Raw genomic sequence first — 16,957 nt, 5'->3', positions numbered from 1 at the left:
TAGGTAGGTGGTACATGTCAAAGTAACATCCACATGAATGCCCGGACCCAAGGTTTCTCAGCAGAAAATTGTCCAGAGCATCACACTGCCTCTGTCGGCTTGCCTTCTTCCCATTGTACACCCTGGTGCCATCTCTTCCCAAGGTAATTGACACACATGCCTGGGAGTCCACCTGATGTAAAAGAGAATGTGATTCATCAGACCAGGCCACCTTCTTCCATTGCTCCATGGTCCAGTTCTAGCGCTCACGTGCCCATTGTAGGCACTTTCGGCAATGGACAGGATTCAGTATGGCCACTCTAACCAATCTACCGCTATGCAGGCTCATGCACAGCAAGCTGTGATGCACTGTGTGATCTGACACCTTTTCTATCATAGCCAGCTTTAACTTTTTCAGTAATTTGTGATACAGTAGCTCTTCTGTGGGATTGGACTGGGCAAACAAGCCTTCACTCCCTGCGTGCATCAGTGAGCCTTGGGCGTGTATGACCTTTACACCGTTTCACCCAGTGTCCCTCCTTGGACCACTTTTAGTAGGTACTAACCACTATATACCAGGAACACCCCACAAGACCTGCCATTTTGGAAATATTTTGACCCAGTCATCTAACCATCACAATTTGGCCCTTGTCAAAGTCGCTCAGATTCTTTTGCTTTCTCATTTATTTTTCCTGCATCAAACACATTAAGTTCAAGAACTGACTGTTCACTTGCTGCCTAATATATTCCACCAATGACAGGTGTCATTGTGACGAGATAATCAATGTTGTTCATTAAACTTGTTTTAATTTTGTGGCTGATTTGTGTATACTGTTCTGCTTGCTATATTGCATTCAACACCTGTCTTATGGCCCGTAGATTCAAATGTCATCTTCTATGTTGCCTTCACGAATGATGTCTACTTGAACCACAAGTAGTGAAAACCATTTATTGCTTTATACAAGCTATGTACAGCATGGTGGCTAAGTGGTTAGCACTTCTGCCTCACAGCGCTGGGGTCCTGAGTTCGATTCCTGACCATGACCTTATCTGTGTGGAGTTTGTATGTTCTCCCCGTGTTTGCGTGGGTTTCCTCCGGGTGCTCCGGTTTCCTCCCACACTCTAAAAACATACTGGTAGGTTAATTGGCTGCTATCAAAATTGACCCTAGTCTCTCCCTCTCTGTGTCTGTGTGTCTATATTAGGCAATTTAGACTGTAAGCTCCAATGGTGCAGGGACTGATGTGAATGCGTTCTCTGTACAGCGCTGCGGAATTAGTGGCGCTATATAAATGATGATGATGTACAAACTTTAATAAGGGTGCACAACCCCTTTTTTAAATTCCAGTGGCAGCTTCTGGCAGCAGTTGATATATACGTGTGTAAGAGGTGGTCAGTGCCGTAGTGCTGGGACATCAGGTTAGTTGTGAAGACTTTAGAACCAGTTATATATTCTTCTCTGTACGGCACTGAATGCCCACTTCCCATTTCAGACATTCCCTAATGACCAGTCAAAGTTGATGATTTAAAGCAGGGAAGTGCACAAAGCACAGACCGTTAAAGAGATTAATGGAACAAATTTTCACCACCCTAAGCACCCAGATGTGCTGAGCTTTAATATCCAGCGGTACATCGACTAAATTGTTAAATGAAAACCCGCTGTTTGGCACATTATTTTGAAAAAAATTAAATTATTACTCACTCTACTGGTCTAGGGAATCAGCCGGTGTTGACCTACCTTCCTGAGCCCACACATTAGCTCCATGCAGGGTTTGCTTGAAACTTGCAAGAGGGAATCTTGACAGAAGTGACCTGGCTTTACTTGATCTGCCGCAGCCTGGTTCCCCCGTGTAGGGCTGGAGAACAGCAGCGCCAGATACCTTTCTCGCATAGCCGGTGTGATGGCCTCTGGAGATCAAAGTAACACAGCCAAGCTCAGAGCTCAAGTTGCAGCCACAATTGGACTGCTGCTCCAGTGTCTGGGTTCTATGCTTTTGGAGCCATAACCAGCTTGGACAGGTTAAACAGACCTTGGGGGGTCAAGTCCTTAATGTAGTTTGGGTGGGGTATTTAAAGTTAAACTCTTCCCAGAAGAAAGTAGTTTCATGTGCTAGTGAAGTATGGCGGCAGCGATTATTCACCTACAACTGGTGGCACTACGACAGTTTGCATTTGACACTTGCAGTCAGTGAGCATCTGTTGGCTAAGTTGCACTAATAGGGGAGACCATTAATGACAAGTTACTCACAGAGGAACCCAAGAACAAATTCGTCGTCCTGCCTCCCCTGAGAGTGTGGCAGAGTAAGCTCATCCTGTCACAAGGTCCTTTGTGCATTGTTTTTTGTCTTATTCCAACAGAAATAACAAACCAGCATAACTTCCATGGCCTTACCATTATCCTTTTCAGCTCCCTTATAGGCAGCGTTGACTGTATTAGTACAGTTGCCAAATATATTACTCTCTGTCCATCTTATAGCACTTGTCGTCATGTTTAATGTACAAAGTAAATTTAAACTCTGTAATGACTGCTGATAAATGTAAATTGGGGGCACAATGGTTAGCTTTGAATCACAATGCTGGGGTCATGGGTTCAATTCCAAACATGGATTTGACACTGTGGAGTTTGTATGTTTCCCTGTGTTTGCATGAGTTTGCTCTGGGTGCTCTGGTTTCCTCCCACACTCCAAAGACATACTGATACGTCAATTGACTACTGCTGAAATTAACCCTAGTGTATGTTTGGGAATATAAATTGCAAGCTCCATTGGGGCAGGGACTGATGTAAATAAATAAACATTCTCTACAAAAGCGCTTTGTAATATGTAGACGTAATATAAAGAACTGTTAACAAATAAAGTCTTCTGATAGATGATATGTATCTGACATGAAATATATTGATTCTTTGGTATTTTGTAACTTTCAGGGCATTGAAGATTACAATGGTGATATGGATTTTAAAATGGCTGGTACCAGCAAAGGTATTACTGCTTTACAGGTAAATTTATAATTTCTTGTTTTACTTTTAACTTGGCTTTATCAAAATTTTGCAATAAGATTTATTATTCTCTCGCTTTATAGGCAGATGTTAAAATCCCAGGGTTACCACTAAAAGTTGTTATGGAAGCTATCCAGCAGGGGAGTGGTAAGCATGTCCATAAGTTTTTAAATTTGTGACGTATGTTATACAACAGTAACGTGTACATGTGGTTTAAATATTTAGATTAAAGTAATATTCAGAATAATACATAGTTTAAATATTTAGATTAAAGTAATATTCAGAATAATACATAACATACGGTAAAGGAGCGCTCTTCCTAAATGCCACCCACCATAGAGAGCACCAGACAGCCATACATTACTTTATATAACCATGGTCCATGGATTACTGCTGGGGACTCTGCTCCCAGGTACTGGTTTACTATCTGCTACGCAGCTCCTCTTTCATATATAACCAATTACAATTTTATACTATGATAGTATCATAGTATTCTCTCATAAGAGAAATATGGCTGGTTAAAAAAAAGGTGCTCTACAGAAAGGGGTGATGGGTGTGAATGGGTAAATATTTGGAAAATCCCTTTAGCTTTAAAAGATTATATAGATCTTTTTTCACGGCTTTTCTCAAAACCTGTTGTCATTTATCTCCATTAGTGGCAAAAAAAGAAATTCTGCAAATCATGAATAAAACCATTACAAAGCCAAGAGAAATAAGGAAAGGAAACAGCCCAGTCATAGGTAATGTAATACAGTAGTGATCTTTATAAATACTTAAACCCCTGTAAATATTATCTGTACAAACAATATGTTCTCACTTCGGAGTTCATTAGAAAAAACTCTTGTATTACAAAGAATAATGCATCCCCTACTGTAAATTGTAATGGGTATTCAGTAACCTTGGATTTCTGTGATATGGTATGAAAGCAGTCAGTGATTTCTAATATCCGTATAAGGCTGAGTACACACTACAGAATTTTACGACGCATGTGTTATCTACAACGATTGTACCAACAAGTCCTGATCAGCATTCATGTGTACACACTATAGTTGTTCTACAAGATTTACCTTCACATCTGTGCTCTTCAACTGTCATGACCGGCGGATGAAAAGATCATGACTCTGTAAACTCTATGGATATCGTGAGTGCAAGATTGGAAGGATGTCGTTCCATAGCTGAACGAGATTTATAGTTCTGCTGAACAATCAAATCAAATGATCGTGCATCCTCTGTACACACTAATGCGATATCGGGTTGAATAGTCGTTTATTGGGTAATTGGCCTGATAATCGGCTGAAAAACCTGTAGTGTGTACCTAGCCTAGGGGTGTGTGATATCTATCTCATGTAAAAGGTATCTATTGATACACATGGTAATAGTAAAGGAGTATTTTAAAATGCCTTAAATGGGAAAAAGTTCACAGTCCTATCCTGTATGGCAGATACAATTGTGTTATAACGTGCTTTGAATTGTTTTCTTTTTAGTTTAGTTTTTTTAAATGGAAGAAACAATTTCTGCTGTAGTGCACATTGCTGTTTACTGGGTGGTTTTTGTTTTGCACCTCTTTAAGAGTACTTCAAACTTAGCTACATTGGGGGTTTCTTTTTCCTCCATACATATAGTAGGTAATAATAATGTTATTATTAACATTGGCTCATTTGTGGGTTTTTGTTTATCACAAAAAGATTTTGCGGTACAGGGCAACCTAAATAGCGCATGAGAGCACACGGCCACCCCAATACATGATATGAGGCACAAGTATAACCAATGTGTATGCATCAGTAATCCAGATGTATTTGAAAGAAAAGTCCCATGTCTTTTAGATTCTTTTTTTTTTTTTGTTGGGGGGGGAAGGGGGGGTTATATGTATAAAATAGACCCATATCTATATATTTGCTAGAGAGTGTATATTAGCTTTCCTGCCACCTCTCCATATTCTGGGGGCTAGATATTTTTAAATTCCCTGTCTACACTACTCTCCACTGTTGTGTCACAAACATAGCGTGATCTGGTTTACACTTAGTAGAACAAATAGTTTCTTGCGTTATGGCTAAACCCACTGACATCAGTCAGATGACATGGAGCTAGAGACCCAGTGTAGACAGAGGACTCTATAAACCTGTCCCTCAGATGGAGTCTGCAGCAAATTAGAACTAAATCCATCTCGCAGATTGTTGAGTTTTGCAGCCCCCTCCCGCCCAAATAAAAACTCCACTGTATAAATTATTCTTTTATTTTAGTATAGGTTAAATAATGTAGTTTATTCATTGTTATCTTTTGCTTGCACATGTGCGCGCGTGTGTGTGGTGAACGACATACCTTATAGAAAAGCACTGTGGACTCTGGGAAATGTTTTGTTGAAGAGTTACTGATTGTCCTGGTAGATATTTAGTACGGATGCTGTGTTTGTATATAACACATTAATAAGTTAGTTAATGTGTTTTGTTTTTTTTAATGACTTTAAGAAAGCATCAAAGTGCCTTTATCCAAGAGAGCAAGATTTGTTGGCCCAGGAGGATACAATTTGAAAAAACTTCAAGCTGAAACAGGTTAGTGTTAAGTTTTTTATAGGTGAATCTAAAGTATGCTTTACATATAATCTTCCTTCTATATAAATACCTTGGCCATGGTTTTAAGTGAATTGCTCACTGACCAACTGATTGTGGCTCACTTAACAAGGCCCTTCCATACATCACCATTCCATGGCCGCACCTTTCCTTTGCGGCCAGGCCACACCCGCACCTTTCCTTTGCGGCCAGGCCACACCCGCACCTTTCCTTTGCGGCCAGGCCACACCCGCACCTTTCCTTTGCGGCCAGGCCACACCCGCACCTTTCCTTTGCGGCCAGGCCACACCCGCACCTTTCCTTTGCGGCCAGGACACACCCTCACCTTTCCTTTGCGGCCAGGCCACACCCGCACCTTTCCTTTGCGGCCAGGACACACCCTCACCTTTCCTTTGCGGCCAGGCCACACCCGCACCTTTCCTTTGCGTTCCAACCTAACCTGCTGATAACAAATTAACAAGACCAAGAAACAGACTTAAATATTACTTTATACTTTTCAAATGCCCTTTGTTAATGGCCCATATTTATAATTCTCAAGCAACCAAAAATAATTCTCTAACTCGATCTATAACTAAAAACTGCCCAGAATTTGTCTTGCCCTTCTTACAAAAAAAAAAACACACAAAACGTGGAGATCGGGGGATTCCCAGATGTTAGCATATTTTTTTTGTTGAGCAGCTCATCTCAATCAGATTACAGCCACCTTCTCCTTGCCATTCCAACTTTCTTGGCTGGACTTGGAGACCACCAGGTACCTGAACCTACCCTCCTTTATTAACCTCTGGGGCCTTCCTAGACAGAATAGAATAAACCTTATACAATCCTTTCCCACCCTGCAATTTTCAGCAAGAATATCCAGGTGGCATCACAGTCTGCATATTCTCACATTGTTCCTCTATGAAAGAATCCTGAATCCCCTATTATTGTGGAGTGGAAATGTCTAGGAGCAACAACAGCTCAGCTGTGAGATGGTGGACCACACAAGGTCACAGAATGGAACTGCTGAAGCATGTAGCACGTAAAAATAGTCTTTAACTAGGTAGTGAGTATTGAAACTGAGGACAAACAGCCTCTGGAAACAACATCAGGACAATAACTGGTCGTTGGGAGCATCATGAATTGGTTGAGCAGGCATGTACAAATATCAGATCACCATGTGCAATGTCAGCTTCCACCTGGAATGGGGAAAGTACATTGGATTCTGGAGCAGTGGAAATGCGCTCTGGAGTGACGCATAATGCTTCCCCATCTGGTTATTTTCACGGAAAAGTCTGTGCTTGATGGATTCCAGGAGAACACTTCCTACCCGAATGCGTACTGCCAAATGTAAAGTTTGGAGAATGAGGAATAGTGGTCTGGGGCTGTTTTTCATGATTTGGCCTGGGCATCTTAGTTACAGTGAAGGGAAGCATTAATAATACAGCATATAATGATATTCTAGAGAATTGCATTCTTCCAACTTTGTGGCAACAGTTTGGGGAAAGACCTTTCCTGTTTCAGCATGACAATGCCCCCATGTACAAAGCAAGTGATCATTTTAAAGTAATACTTTCTATGGATAAATCAGACTTCTCATTGAGATTTAATAATGTACATAATTGGGGATTTCTTTTGGGGGGGGGTATAGTAGAATGCTTTAATTTCAAGTATTATTTACATGGGGATTTTTTTTTTCTGCAGGAGTAACAGTTAGTCCGATAGATGAAGAAGCATTTTCTATTTTCGCCCCAACGCCCAGTGCAATGCAAGAAGCTAGGGAGTTCCTTAATGAAATGTGCAAGGATGATGTAAGTTATATCTTCTTGTTTGTGCTGCAACTGTTGCTTGTCTTGTGCTTTATGCTTTCTCCATGCTAATGCATTTTATGTTCTGCAGCAAGAGTTTAATTTGGAATTTGGAGCGATTTATACAGCCACCATAACGGAAATCAGGTAAAGTGGAACTTTTATCGTGTGTTCGTTTTTTATTCTAAGTACTTAATTGCAGTTGTCTATAAAGCTAAGTTATAAATTACATTGGTCTCCCTCTCCAACTCGGTTTGTTATAAAAATGCTTTTTTTATTTTCTTTATCTCTTTCAATTCCTTGAAACATCTACTTGTATTATTGCTCCATATGTTAATCTATTGAAGCCAAGCAGACTATAGCTTTCTGTTATTATCTGTATGCATCCCAAATAGACATTGAATATTTCTTGCATTTTTACCCTAAGATAGCTGTGAATAGTTGTGACAAAACCACTTGTTAACTAAAGTGGTTTAATGCATTTGGAAATACTGGTATAATGTTAACTTTCGTACATTTGTTTTTATTTTCCAGAGAGATTGGAGTAATGGTGAAACTGTACCAAAACATGACACCTGTTTTGCTTCATAATTCACAACTTGACCATCGAAAAGTAACTATATTTTATGTTTTTAGTGCTAGAATTCATCAAGATTTATGTCTGATTCTATTGCGCAATATGATTTGAAATATATGGGTTGATGATATTGTATCAAATTCGTATGACTCTCACAAAGTGTTTCCAATGAAAGCAGTTTGGCTAAAATGGACCTCCTGCTTTTGTCTCACTGCTGGAGGTTATAGTAAAATATATGTGTGGCAGTGCGGGGTGTGAACATGTCCACTACTGTCAGGTTATATTAACACACATACATTGTAACAGGATGGACTATTCCTTCTGGAGGAGGGTTTTCACAGATTCGCCCTGACATTCCTCTTACTGTCGCTAACCTGCCATTACTAACTACTCCACTTGGTGTTACTCAGCCACCAGACACTTGCCGATTGTAAGTGTCAACTGTATGTCACCGTTGTGCTGCCACTTTTAGGAGAGTAGTCTCTGCCACCACTAGGCTCCTTCTGCTGCACCTGGAACAGCTTAGTACTGGATGGTGTGTGTGTAGTTGCTGGTGACTGTGGCTGGTTCCTCCTGACAGTGGTAGCTCTTATCTGTAGGTAATAGAATCTCAGCAGATAATAAACCTCTTTCTGGAATAGAGCAGCATCTTTAGGAAGATTAGTGTTTATTGTTCAATTATACTTCTAAAAGAGCTGTTGCCAGTAGGAATGATACATGCAAGGTAGCAATGATACACACATATACAGCCAGATACAGGTGGAATCTTCTTTACATGTTGCCCATTTTTATGCAGTACAAACGACTGTCCCATTCATACTGCATGAAAAGCCGGGGAAACACATCACAAGAGGAGCCAATCGGAGCTGGGCAGACCTGTGTTCAGTATGAACAGGGTCTACCCGGGAATTTCTCTCCGTGGGAGCCTCTGTCCCCCGACAATATTCTGGGTTCATATACCCGGGATATTGCCAGGGCTGCAGTATGAAAGCGGTATTAACCAGTCCAGGTTTATTCACTTTTCTTGAACGTGACCTGGACTGTATTCACACCTGTTATATTGCAGAAAGAGGTGGGGGGGGTCCCTTCTGTCCACACACTGCCAATATCGAGGGAGCTTTGCCCCTCTACACACTGGTGCCATAAAGCCTGGGAGATTTTTTTTAAGTCTACCGCGCAAAGTATCCAGGAAACCTGCCCTGTTGCCTAGTGCCTCCACCAAGCCAAAATCTGGTCCAGAAAGATAGCAGCTAGAACCCAGGGCAGCAGTGACCCTGTTTCTGCAGAACTCATAGAGTGGGCCTCCATGGGGCAGTGCACCAGCAGTTATTAGAATCCTGCCAGCTCTGCAAGATAGGGGTCCAGCACTGCAGATATACAGTCCCCACATGGATAACCAGGTTGCAACGGTCCAAAACTCTTCCGGATCCCTACTCTCACGTTGGCTCCTGCAGCATTCAAGCAAATTCTGCAGAGAGCTGTTATGGGGACTCCTAGCACTGCCTTTCCCCAGTACCAGCATACAAGAGTGGGAAGGGGAAGCCCAACCCTACCAGTCCTGTTGGAACACTAGAGTGGAGCCGCAACCTAATGCTGCATTTTGCCCCCACTAAACCACAAGGGTGAGTTTTAAATCCTATTTCTAAATACATTTTTATTAAACATTTTAACTTTACTTTAACTTGTAATGTGCTGTAGCATTGGAACTTAACCATCACATGTCCAGCAGCATGTGCAGGGTTTGGTACCATTAGCCTTAAAGTTCACTTGCAATTTTTATAGACGTTAAAATCTTTAGTGAGTTGTGTTATTTTGAATTACATTTTTTATCATAACACTTTCAGAATCAAAAGTATGATCTGAGGTTTCTGAAATGTAACAGTATCAGTATTTTTAAATGTTTTGCAAAGTAAACTTATTTAATAAGAAGTGGTAGTTTATTTTTTTATTTTGTTCTTTTCCTCTATGAATTGATTGTATTTATGTAACTATTCTTCCTGTACCTTTACAAACTTAACTGTAAATATTCTTTCAGATACAACATCCAAGTGCATTGGGCTTAGAAGTTGGCAATGAAATCCAGGTAAAAGGTTTTATTTTTTCCAGATGAAAATGTAATTGTCACAATGCCAGCCAGCTGTAAAACCAAGATTCACTTTCATTTTGTGCAGCTTATGCCAAGATAAATCCAATGTTTTTGTGTAAATATATATGTATTATAGTATCTGTGACCACCTAATGAAATATAATTGAGATCCAGAAATCACTGGTCATCTACAGTCCACTTTCAACGCTTTTAAATTTGTATAAAGGTATGGGATTAAGAATGCATCCAAAAACCTATTTGTGCTTCCCCTGTGCTGCTGACTTATTTAAAGCGGAATAGATGGAATAACAATGTATCAGAAATAGAACATTAGCACGCAATGGTTTGCACTACAGCATTGATGATAACATGCATTTAAGTGTTTTTAATGCACTTTTTAAGCGGTAAGTTATAAAGCCGTTACTCAAAATAAAGACATATTGGAACTACTTACACAGTAGTTTAGAGGACCTGTCTGTGTGTGAAAAGTATGTTTAAGTTTGAAGAGCGCATAATATATAGGCACTTGCTATATACGTCACAAATGCAGATGAACAGTAGGAAGATGCCAACTCCTGTAAGCCTGAAAGACAGCCTTTACAATTGCTAAATCCAGTGTTACTTTAAAAAAAAAAAAAGCAAACTTTTTCCTATAGCAGTCATTTCGTGAGAATGGAAAAAGCAGTTTTAGCAGGTGTTGGAGCATCTGAGTCTTTGCACACTCCTGCCAGTCTCTCTCTTAGCTTCAAATGACTGACATCTTGCACTTGGCTGCATAACAAATGTAAATTTAGTGTAAAATATCACAGGTTCTGTGAGGGTATTCTTTACATAGCTGCTTCATGTAAGTAACCTGTCTTAGTTTACGTGGTCCTGTTAAGATGTTACAAACTGTGCCTAATATTATCTACTTGATTGGAAAAATGTATTTTGTTTTCAGCCACTGTATATACCAAATAGGTTGCTGCAATGTCTTTCAGTAAACTTAGTGAAGTTGACTGACTGGGAGATTTAGCAAATCTGCATACCAGGACTGTCTGGGCAATCAATGACAATAAACAATGCCTGCATCCATTGTTTGCTGACCTTCTATAGGATCCGAACACTGGAAGTGGGAGGACTAATTATTTCCTGAGATGGGATCCCTCTAAAGGGCAGTGTTGAAACTGAAGCCTAGAAATGATATGGAGGTCAGCGATGATTTGGACATGTTATAATCCAGCTTAGTGGATAGTGAATTGGAGATGGTGAATATCCTGCATGCCTTCAACAGGATATCTTCCAGATACTGATCATTCATGCCGCCTCTTTGCCACCTTCAGCACTCTCTTGGCCCCCTCCCCTCCCCCCACCCCCTCCTCCCTGACTGCCTCTGATTTCGCCTCCTTCTTCTCCTCTAAAATCGAGGCCATCCGACTTGAAATCTCCTCCTCCACTCTCTCTTCCACCCCTCCCACTCTTCTGTCCTCCCCCCCCCCCCCCCCAACCACCTTCCCCTCCACTCCTTCTGTCCCACCACCGGCGAGGAAGTCCACTCTCTCATTTTTTCCTGCCCCCTGGATCCCATCCCCTCCCACCTTCTTCGCTCCCTTTCCCCCACCACCTGCTCCCACCTCGCTCACCTCTTTAATCTCTCCCTCTCCACTGGCATCTTCCCCTCCTCCTTCAAACATGCTCTCGTATCCCCCATTCTTAAGAAACCTAATCTCGACCCCACTTCTCTCTCGAACTATCGCCCCATATCTCTTCTACCCTTTGCCTCCAAAATTCTCGAGAGGCTCGTCTGCAGCCGTCTCACCTCCTACCTTTCTGAATACTCCCTCCTTGATCCTCTCCAGTCTGGTTTCCGCCCCCTCCACTCCACTGAAACTGCCCTGGCTAAAGTCACCAATGACCTCCTCTCTGCAAAAGCCAGGGGCCACTTCTCCCTTCTCATCCTCCTTGACCTCTCTGCAGCCTTTGACACCGTTGACCACCCCCTCCTCCTTCACACCCTCCAGTCTTTCGGCCTCTCCGGCCCAGTCCTGTCCTGGTTCACCTCTTACCTTACTCACCGTTCCTTCTCTGTCACCACCTCTGGGTCTCTCTTCCCCCCTTCCACCCTTCCAGTCGGGGGTCCCTCAGGGCTCTGTTCTGGGACCCTTACTCTTCTCTCTATACACCTCCTCCCTGGGTGAACTCATCAGCTCCTTCGGTTTCAGCTACCACCTTTACGCTGACGACACTCAACTATACCTCTCCTCTCCTAAACTCTCTCCCTCCCTCCTCTCTAGGGTGTCCGCCTGCCTCTCTGCCATCTCCTCCTGGATGTCCTCTCGATTCCTCAAACTTAACCTTGCCAAAACTGAGCTCATAGTTTTTCCTCCCTCTCATACCCCATCCCCTTCTGACCTCTCCATCACTGTCGACAACACCTCTATCTCCCCTGTCCCCCAACTTCGCTGCCTTGGTGTCATCCTCGACTCCTCTCTCTCCTTTGGCCCCCACATCCTCTCTCTTGCTAAATCCTGCCGCTTCCAGCTGCGCAACATCGCTCGCATCCGGCCCTTCCTCTCCCAAGATGCCACCAAATGCCTTATCCACTCTCTGATCATCTCCCGCCTGGACTACTGCAACCTCCTCCTCACTGGCCTCCCCCACTCTCACCTCGATCCCCTTCAATCCGTCCTTAACGCTGCAGCTAGGCTTATTTTCCTCTCGCCGCTCTTCTTTTGTCTCCCCCCTCTACCTAGCCCTTCACTGGCTCCCATTCCCCTTCAGAATCCTCTTTAAGCTCCTCACACTCACCTACAAGGCCCTCGCCAACTCCACTGCGCCCTACATCTCCACCCTCCTCTCTATTCATGCTCCATCCCGCCCTCTCCGTTCTGCCTCTGACCGTCGCCTCTCTTCCCCCCTTATAACCTCCTCCCACGCGCGTATCCAAAACTTCGCCCGCGCTGCCCCCCTCCACTGGAACAAGCTCCCTCCCTCCATCAGAACTTCCCCTAATCTGTCCAGCTTCAAACGGGCCCTAAAAACCCACCTTTTTCTTAAAGCCTTTCTGTCTCCCACCTAACTTCCTACCTTATCTTCTGCCTCTGTCCCCCTACTCTCCCTCTCTCCCCTGCGTCTCTCTGTCTGTCCACCCCTCCCCTTAGATTGTACGCTCCTCTGAGCAGGGCCATCTCTCCTCCTGTTTCCACCACTTCTAACTCTGCTCTCCAGCTACTTAGCCCTCCTCCTCGAGGGTCCTCCACCCCACGTCCACTCTCGCTCCCTCCTCCCCCCTGGGGGTCTCCCTGTCTTCCGCGCCCTCCTTCTTGGGCCCCGTCGTTTGCGGATCCTCCCTCCCCCTTCCCCGCCCTCTCTAGCTGTGCATTGAGCGTACTGAGTTGCTGTGTTTACTGTACTGTGCTGTCTCCCATTGTATTGTGATTTTGTTTGTCTCTGTACGGCGCTGCGGATGCCTTGTGGCGCCTTATAAATAAATAATAATAATAATAATAATAATAATTCATGACCCATTTACAACGTGGAAGCACCATCATACAGGCCTACAGACCACGGTGAAAATCCCTGGAGCTGACGACTAATTAGAAGGGAGCACCTGAAATGGAAGGGGGTTACCAAGTAAATAAAGTGGAGGAAGTGCTGGTGGTTCTTCCATATTGGTATATGAAGTTTGGCACCTTTGATATCCTCGGACACTCAAAATCCCCCTTCCCTCACTGCTTAAATCTCTGAATGAATTGGCTTCCGTTTAATTCACTCACACAAAAGGAATTTGTTGAATGCCTACATATCACACACACACTGGTCGAAAGGAGCCATCCCGCTTGGCACTAGAAAGAGTTTAGAATACCCCAACCTTCTTATGAGCTGGGACAGGATAATTTACTGTAGCATTCAGCAGCCATTAAATGGTCAAGTGTAAAGTATTTCTGTGCTCAGAGTATTTAGAAACCAAGTAAATGATAAAGAAAATTTTTGCAGGAAGCTTAGAAAAGGATATTCAAAATGAAAGATGATGGTAAGTACCAATTGGTTAGAGACAGAGTTTGTCTTGGGGTCACCATAGAGGAGGAAGGTCACATTGGAGGAAGGTTACAGTGATCATAGGTTCCTAGTTTGTAGTTGGGAGGAATTTCATCTATCGCCAGCTTTGCAGATTTCCTGTTTTACAAGTCCTGATGGCTTCTGTTTGGCCTGTGCTGCCCCATCCGTGGGCCTTGAAGGATGGTCCTATGACTGTTTTGCTCCTGTTATGAGCTTTTTCAGTTGATGTTAAGGTGTTTGAGTTTTTTCTGTGGAAGTAAGGAACTCTCTTCTCCCATAGCGTCCTTGATTATTTTCTCAAGGTCTGGTTCAAAGAGGGCCTAGCATGAAAAACGCAGGTACCTTTTGACAATATTGTCCACTGACCAAGATTTGAGCTACCTCACTACACTCAATTGGCTGAGGTTCTGGCCACTAGTCTGTCAGAATCAACCTCCAAAATATTAGAGACCAGCTGGACAGCTTAATTTGGGGAGTCTGTCTTGTTACCCCTCTCACTTCTTCTGTTTAAGTGAATGTATCTTTTGCCATACAGATTGCTGCAAATGCTGGCCTAAGCACTGATTTTGAGGTGAAATGTAGGCCATTTAGCAGACAGTCCAACCTGAGAATCCTTCAATGTCCCTTTTTGAAGGATGCAGTATCAAGAAGAAAAATCACGGGTTCTCCTTTTGTTGTGAAACTGGAGTGTCAACAGCTGGAGAGGATTTTCACAACCTCAAGCCCAAAACCTCCCTGGGTAAACACCAGCTTCAAACTGCTCTAGGACATAACAACTGCTTCCTCTTGTTTTGACCCAGTATTTATCAGTTGCCAGGGAAGCACCCACCTCCATATCTTGATCATTTTCTCAATCTAGGGGACGACTTTGGAGATGAATCCTATTGGTAGTCTGTTCGATTTGAGATATATATATATATATATATATGTATGTAATGTATATATAGATTTATTATATTGCTCGTTCTGTCCTGAACCTCTAACTATTGAGATTTGCCAGTGTGAGTCCAAGCAGTGCGCTACACATATTAAGTAATTTGGGATTTATCCATTTGGCCCCTTATTTTGGACACATTGAAGCATATTTTGATTCTAAACAGTATACAATCAGGTTTACATCTCTATAACAGTCTTGAAAATTTTACATAATATGAACTGCCAGTCTCTTCCCTCTACAGAAATGTGCAATCAGATAAAGAAGTAATCACAGGATAAGAAAGATTTTGGGATTAGTTCCCGCTATCTGCCATCCTCTTTATACTGGAATACTTCATTCAAAAAGTTCACCTTTTGAGACAATTCTGTCTTGTGAGAGCAAGATATATATTTGTGGCTGCTTTGTTCAATTTAAGAGGATTTATCCCATCCCAAATCATAGATTCACTACTAATAACAGTGCAATTTAATTTTATGTGATGCTATCTGTTTGCTCATTGGATTTTGGTGTCCATATAAGATTTCATACATCAGTGTGTTTGTACGCTCAACATATGGTACCAGAATTGATTGTGTATTAACTGAGAAAACATACACGTGATATATATTCTTGGATATTTCTGTATTATACATGTGATTGATAAAGATATATTATAATATAAAGTTTTACATTGAGTAATATTATTATATATGTTTATTATTATTACCCATTTATTTCCGTAAAAATGTAGATGATTTAAGGTTACTCAAGCACTTAATGAAATTTTTTATTACTGCAAGGTAGATGAAGCAACTTATTTGAATTCTACATTTCTGGTCTGCAAAAAATAACTGCTATATTTTTCTGGACAGGTAAAATATTTTGGACGTGATCCAACTGATGGACGAATGAGGCTCTCTCGAAAAGTTCTTCAATCACCTGCTAGTACTGTGGCTAAAACCCTGAGCGATAGGAATAGTATTACCATGAGTGGAGCGGACTCTTCAACATCGCCTTAGACACCTTAAACTATTTCCCATCCATGTGAATGAACAGCTCACTCTCTGTTTGTACATTCTGTATATATTCTATTTTAAATACTTGATAAAAATGTATTTGATACAACCTCATTAAGTGGCTCGTACTTTTACGTCGGTTTTTGCTGTGCATTTTGGGTCATTTAGGCAGTTTATATAATTTAAGCAAAATGCAAAAGCTAAAAACATGCCATGGACTGAGATTTGCTTGTTTCACAAGACTTCCCACAACACCCGTGTGCACTTGCTCACTGGCTCTCCTTAGACCTCTCTACCTTTGCCTCCCCAAATTGCTCTCCCTCCTCCCCTTTATTTATTTAAAACCTCTGCTCCTAAACCATTCTCCAAACCTAATCACTACTTTGAAATCAGTGCCACCTCACCTGCCGTCTTCAATACTCTTATCTCTTAGCGTGGTGTTACTAATTTAAGCTGCAGTTTGGTCCTACCTATGAGCCGCTGAGGTAGGCCAAACCACAGGCTAAATTACTACTAAGATCCCAGCTGCAGAACTACCCCAGAGGCTGAGGTCCTGTTTAGTATAGGCAATGGATTGAGTCTACAAGACAGCAAAATGAGTAGGCCAAACCCTGTCTTGCATTACTATTAACACTTTTGCAACTCTACACCATCAGCCACCCAAAGCCCCTGAAGTTACCAACATTGTGCTGCCACCACCATACACAATCCTGCCACTCTACAGCGAACAGCCACAACATTAAAACCACTGATAAGTAATGAAAAACATTGATTATCTTGTTACAATGGCAGCTGTCAAGGGGTGGGATATATTAAGCAGCAAGTGAACAGTCAGTTCTTGAAGTTAATGTTTTGGAAGCAGGAACAATGGGCAATTGTAAGGATCTGAGTGACTTTGACAAGGTCCAAATTGTGACTGGGTCAGAGCATCTCTAAAACGGTAGATCTTGTGGAGGTGTTTCCAGTATGCAGTGGTTAGTACCTACAAAAAGTGGTACC

At 42.2% G+C, this 16,957-nt stretch overlaps 1 protein-coding gene across 1 annotated transcript in view; it reads left to right on the top strand.

The window, feature by feature from the left end:
- The window catches only part of PNPT1 (polyribonucleotide nucleotidyltransferase 1), a 49,301-nt gene extending 33,234 nt beyond the window's left edge, over nucleotides 1-16,067 (top strand). Inside the window, exons 20-28 of the mRNA XM_075203846.1 lie at nucleotides 2,903-2,974; nucleotides 3,058-3,121; nucleotides 3,631-3,714; nucleotides 5,440-5,523; nucleotides 7,222-7,328; nucleotides 7,417-7,472; nucleotides 7,860-7,938; nucleotides 9,938-9,985; nucleotides 15,815-16,067. Of these exons, the coding sequence (XP_075059947.1) occupies nucleotides 2,903-2,974; nucleotides 3,058-3,121; nucleotides 3,631-3,714; nucleotides 5,440-5,523; nucleotides 7,222-7,328; nucleotides 7,417-7,472; nucleotides 7,860-7,938; nucleotides 9,938-9,985; nucleotides 15,815-15,961 (741 nt within the window). The 3' untranslated portion in view covers nucleotides 15,962-16,067. The remainder of the gene's footprint in view (nucleotides 1-2,902; nucleotides 2,975-3,057; nucleotides 3,122-3,630; nucleotides 3,715-5,439; nucleotides 5,524-7,221; nucleotides 7,329-7,416; nucleotides 7,473-7,859; nucleotides 7,939-9,937; nucleotides 9,986-15,814) is intronic.
- The last annotated feature ends 890 nt before the right edge of the window (nucleotides 16,068-16,957 follow it).

This window comes from Mixophyes fleayi, chromosome 3 (assembly GCF_038048845.1).
Source record: "Mixophyes fleayi isolate aMixFle1 chromosome 3, aMixFle1.hap1, whole genome shotgun sequence".
Lineage (NCBI taxonomy): Eukaryota > Metazoa > Chordata > Amphibia > Anura > Limnodynastidae > Mixophyes > Mixophyes fleayi.
The sequence above is the reverse complement of the archived record's forward strand: the minus strand, read 5'-3'. Positions and strand labels throughout refer to the sequence as shown.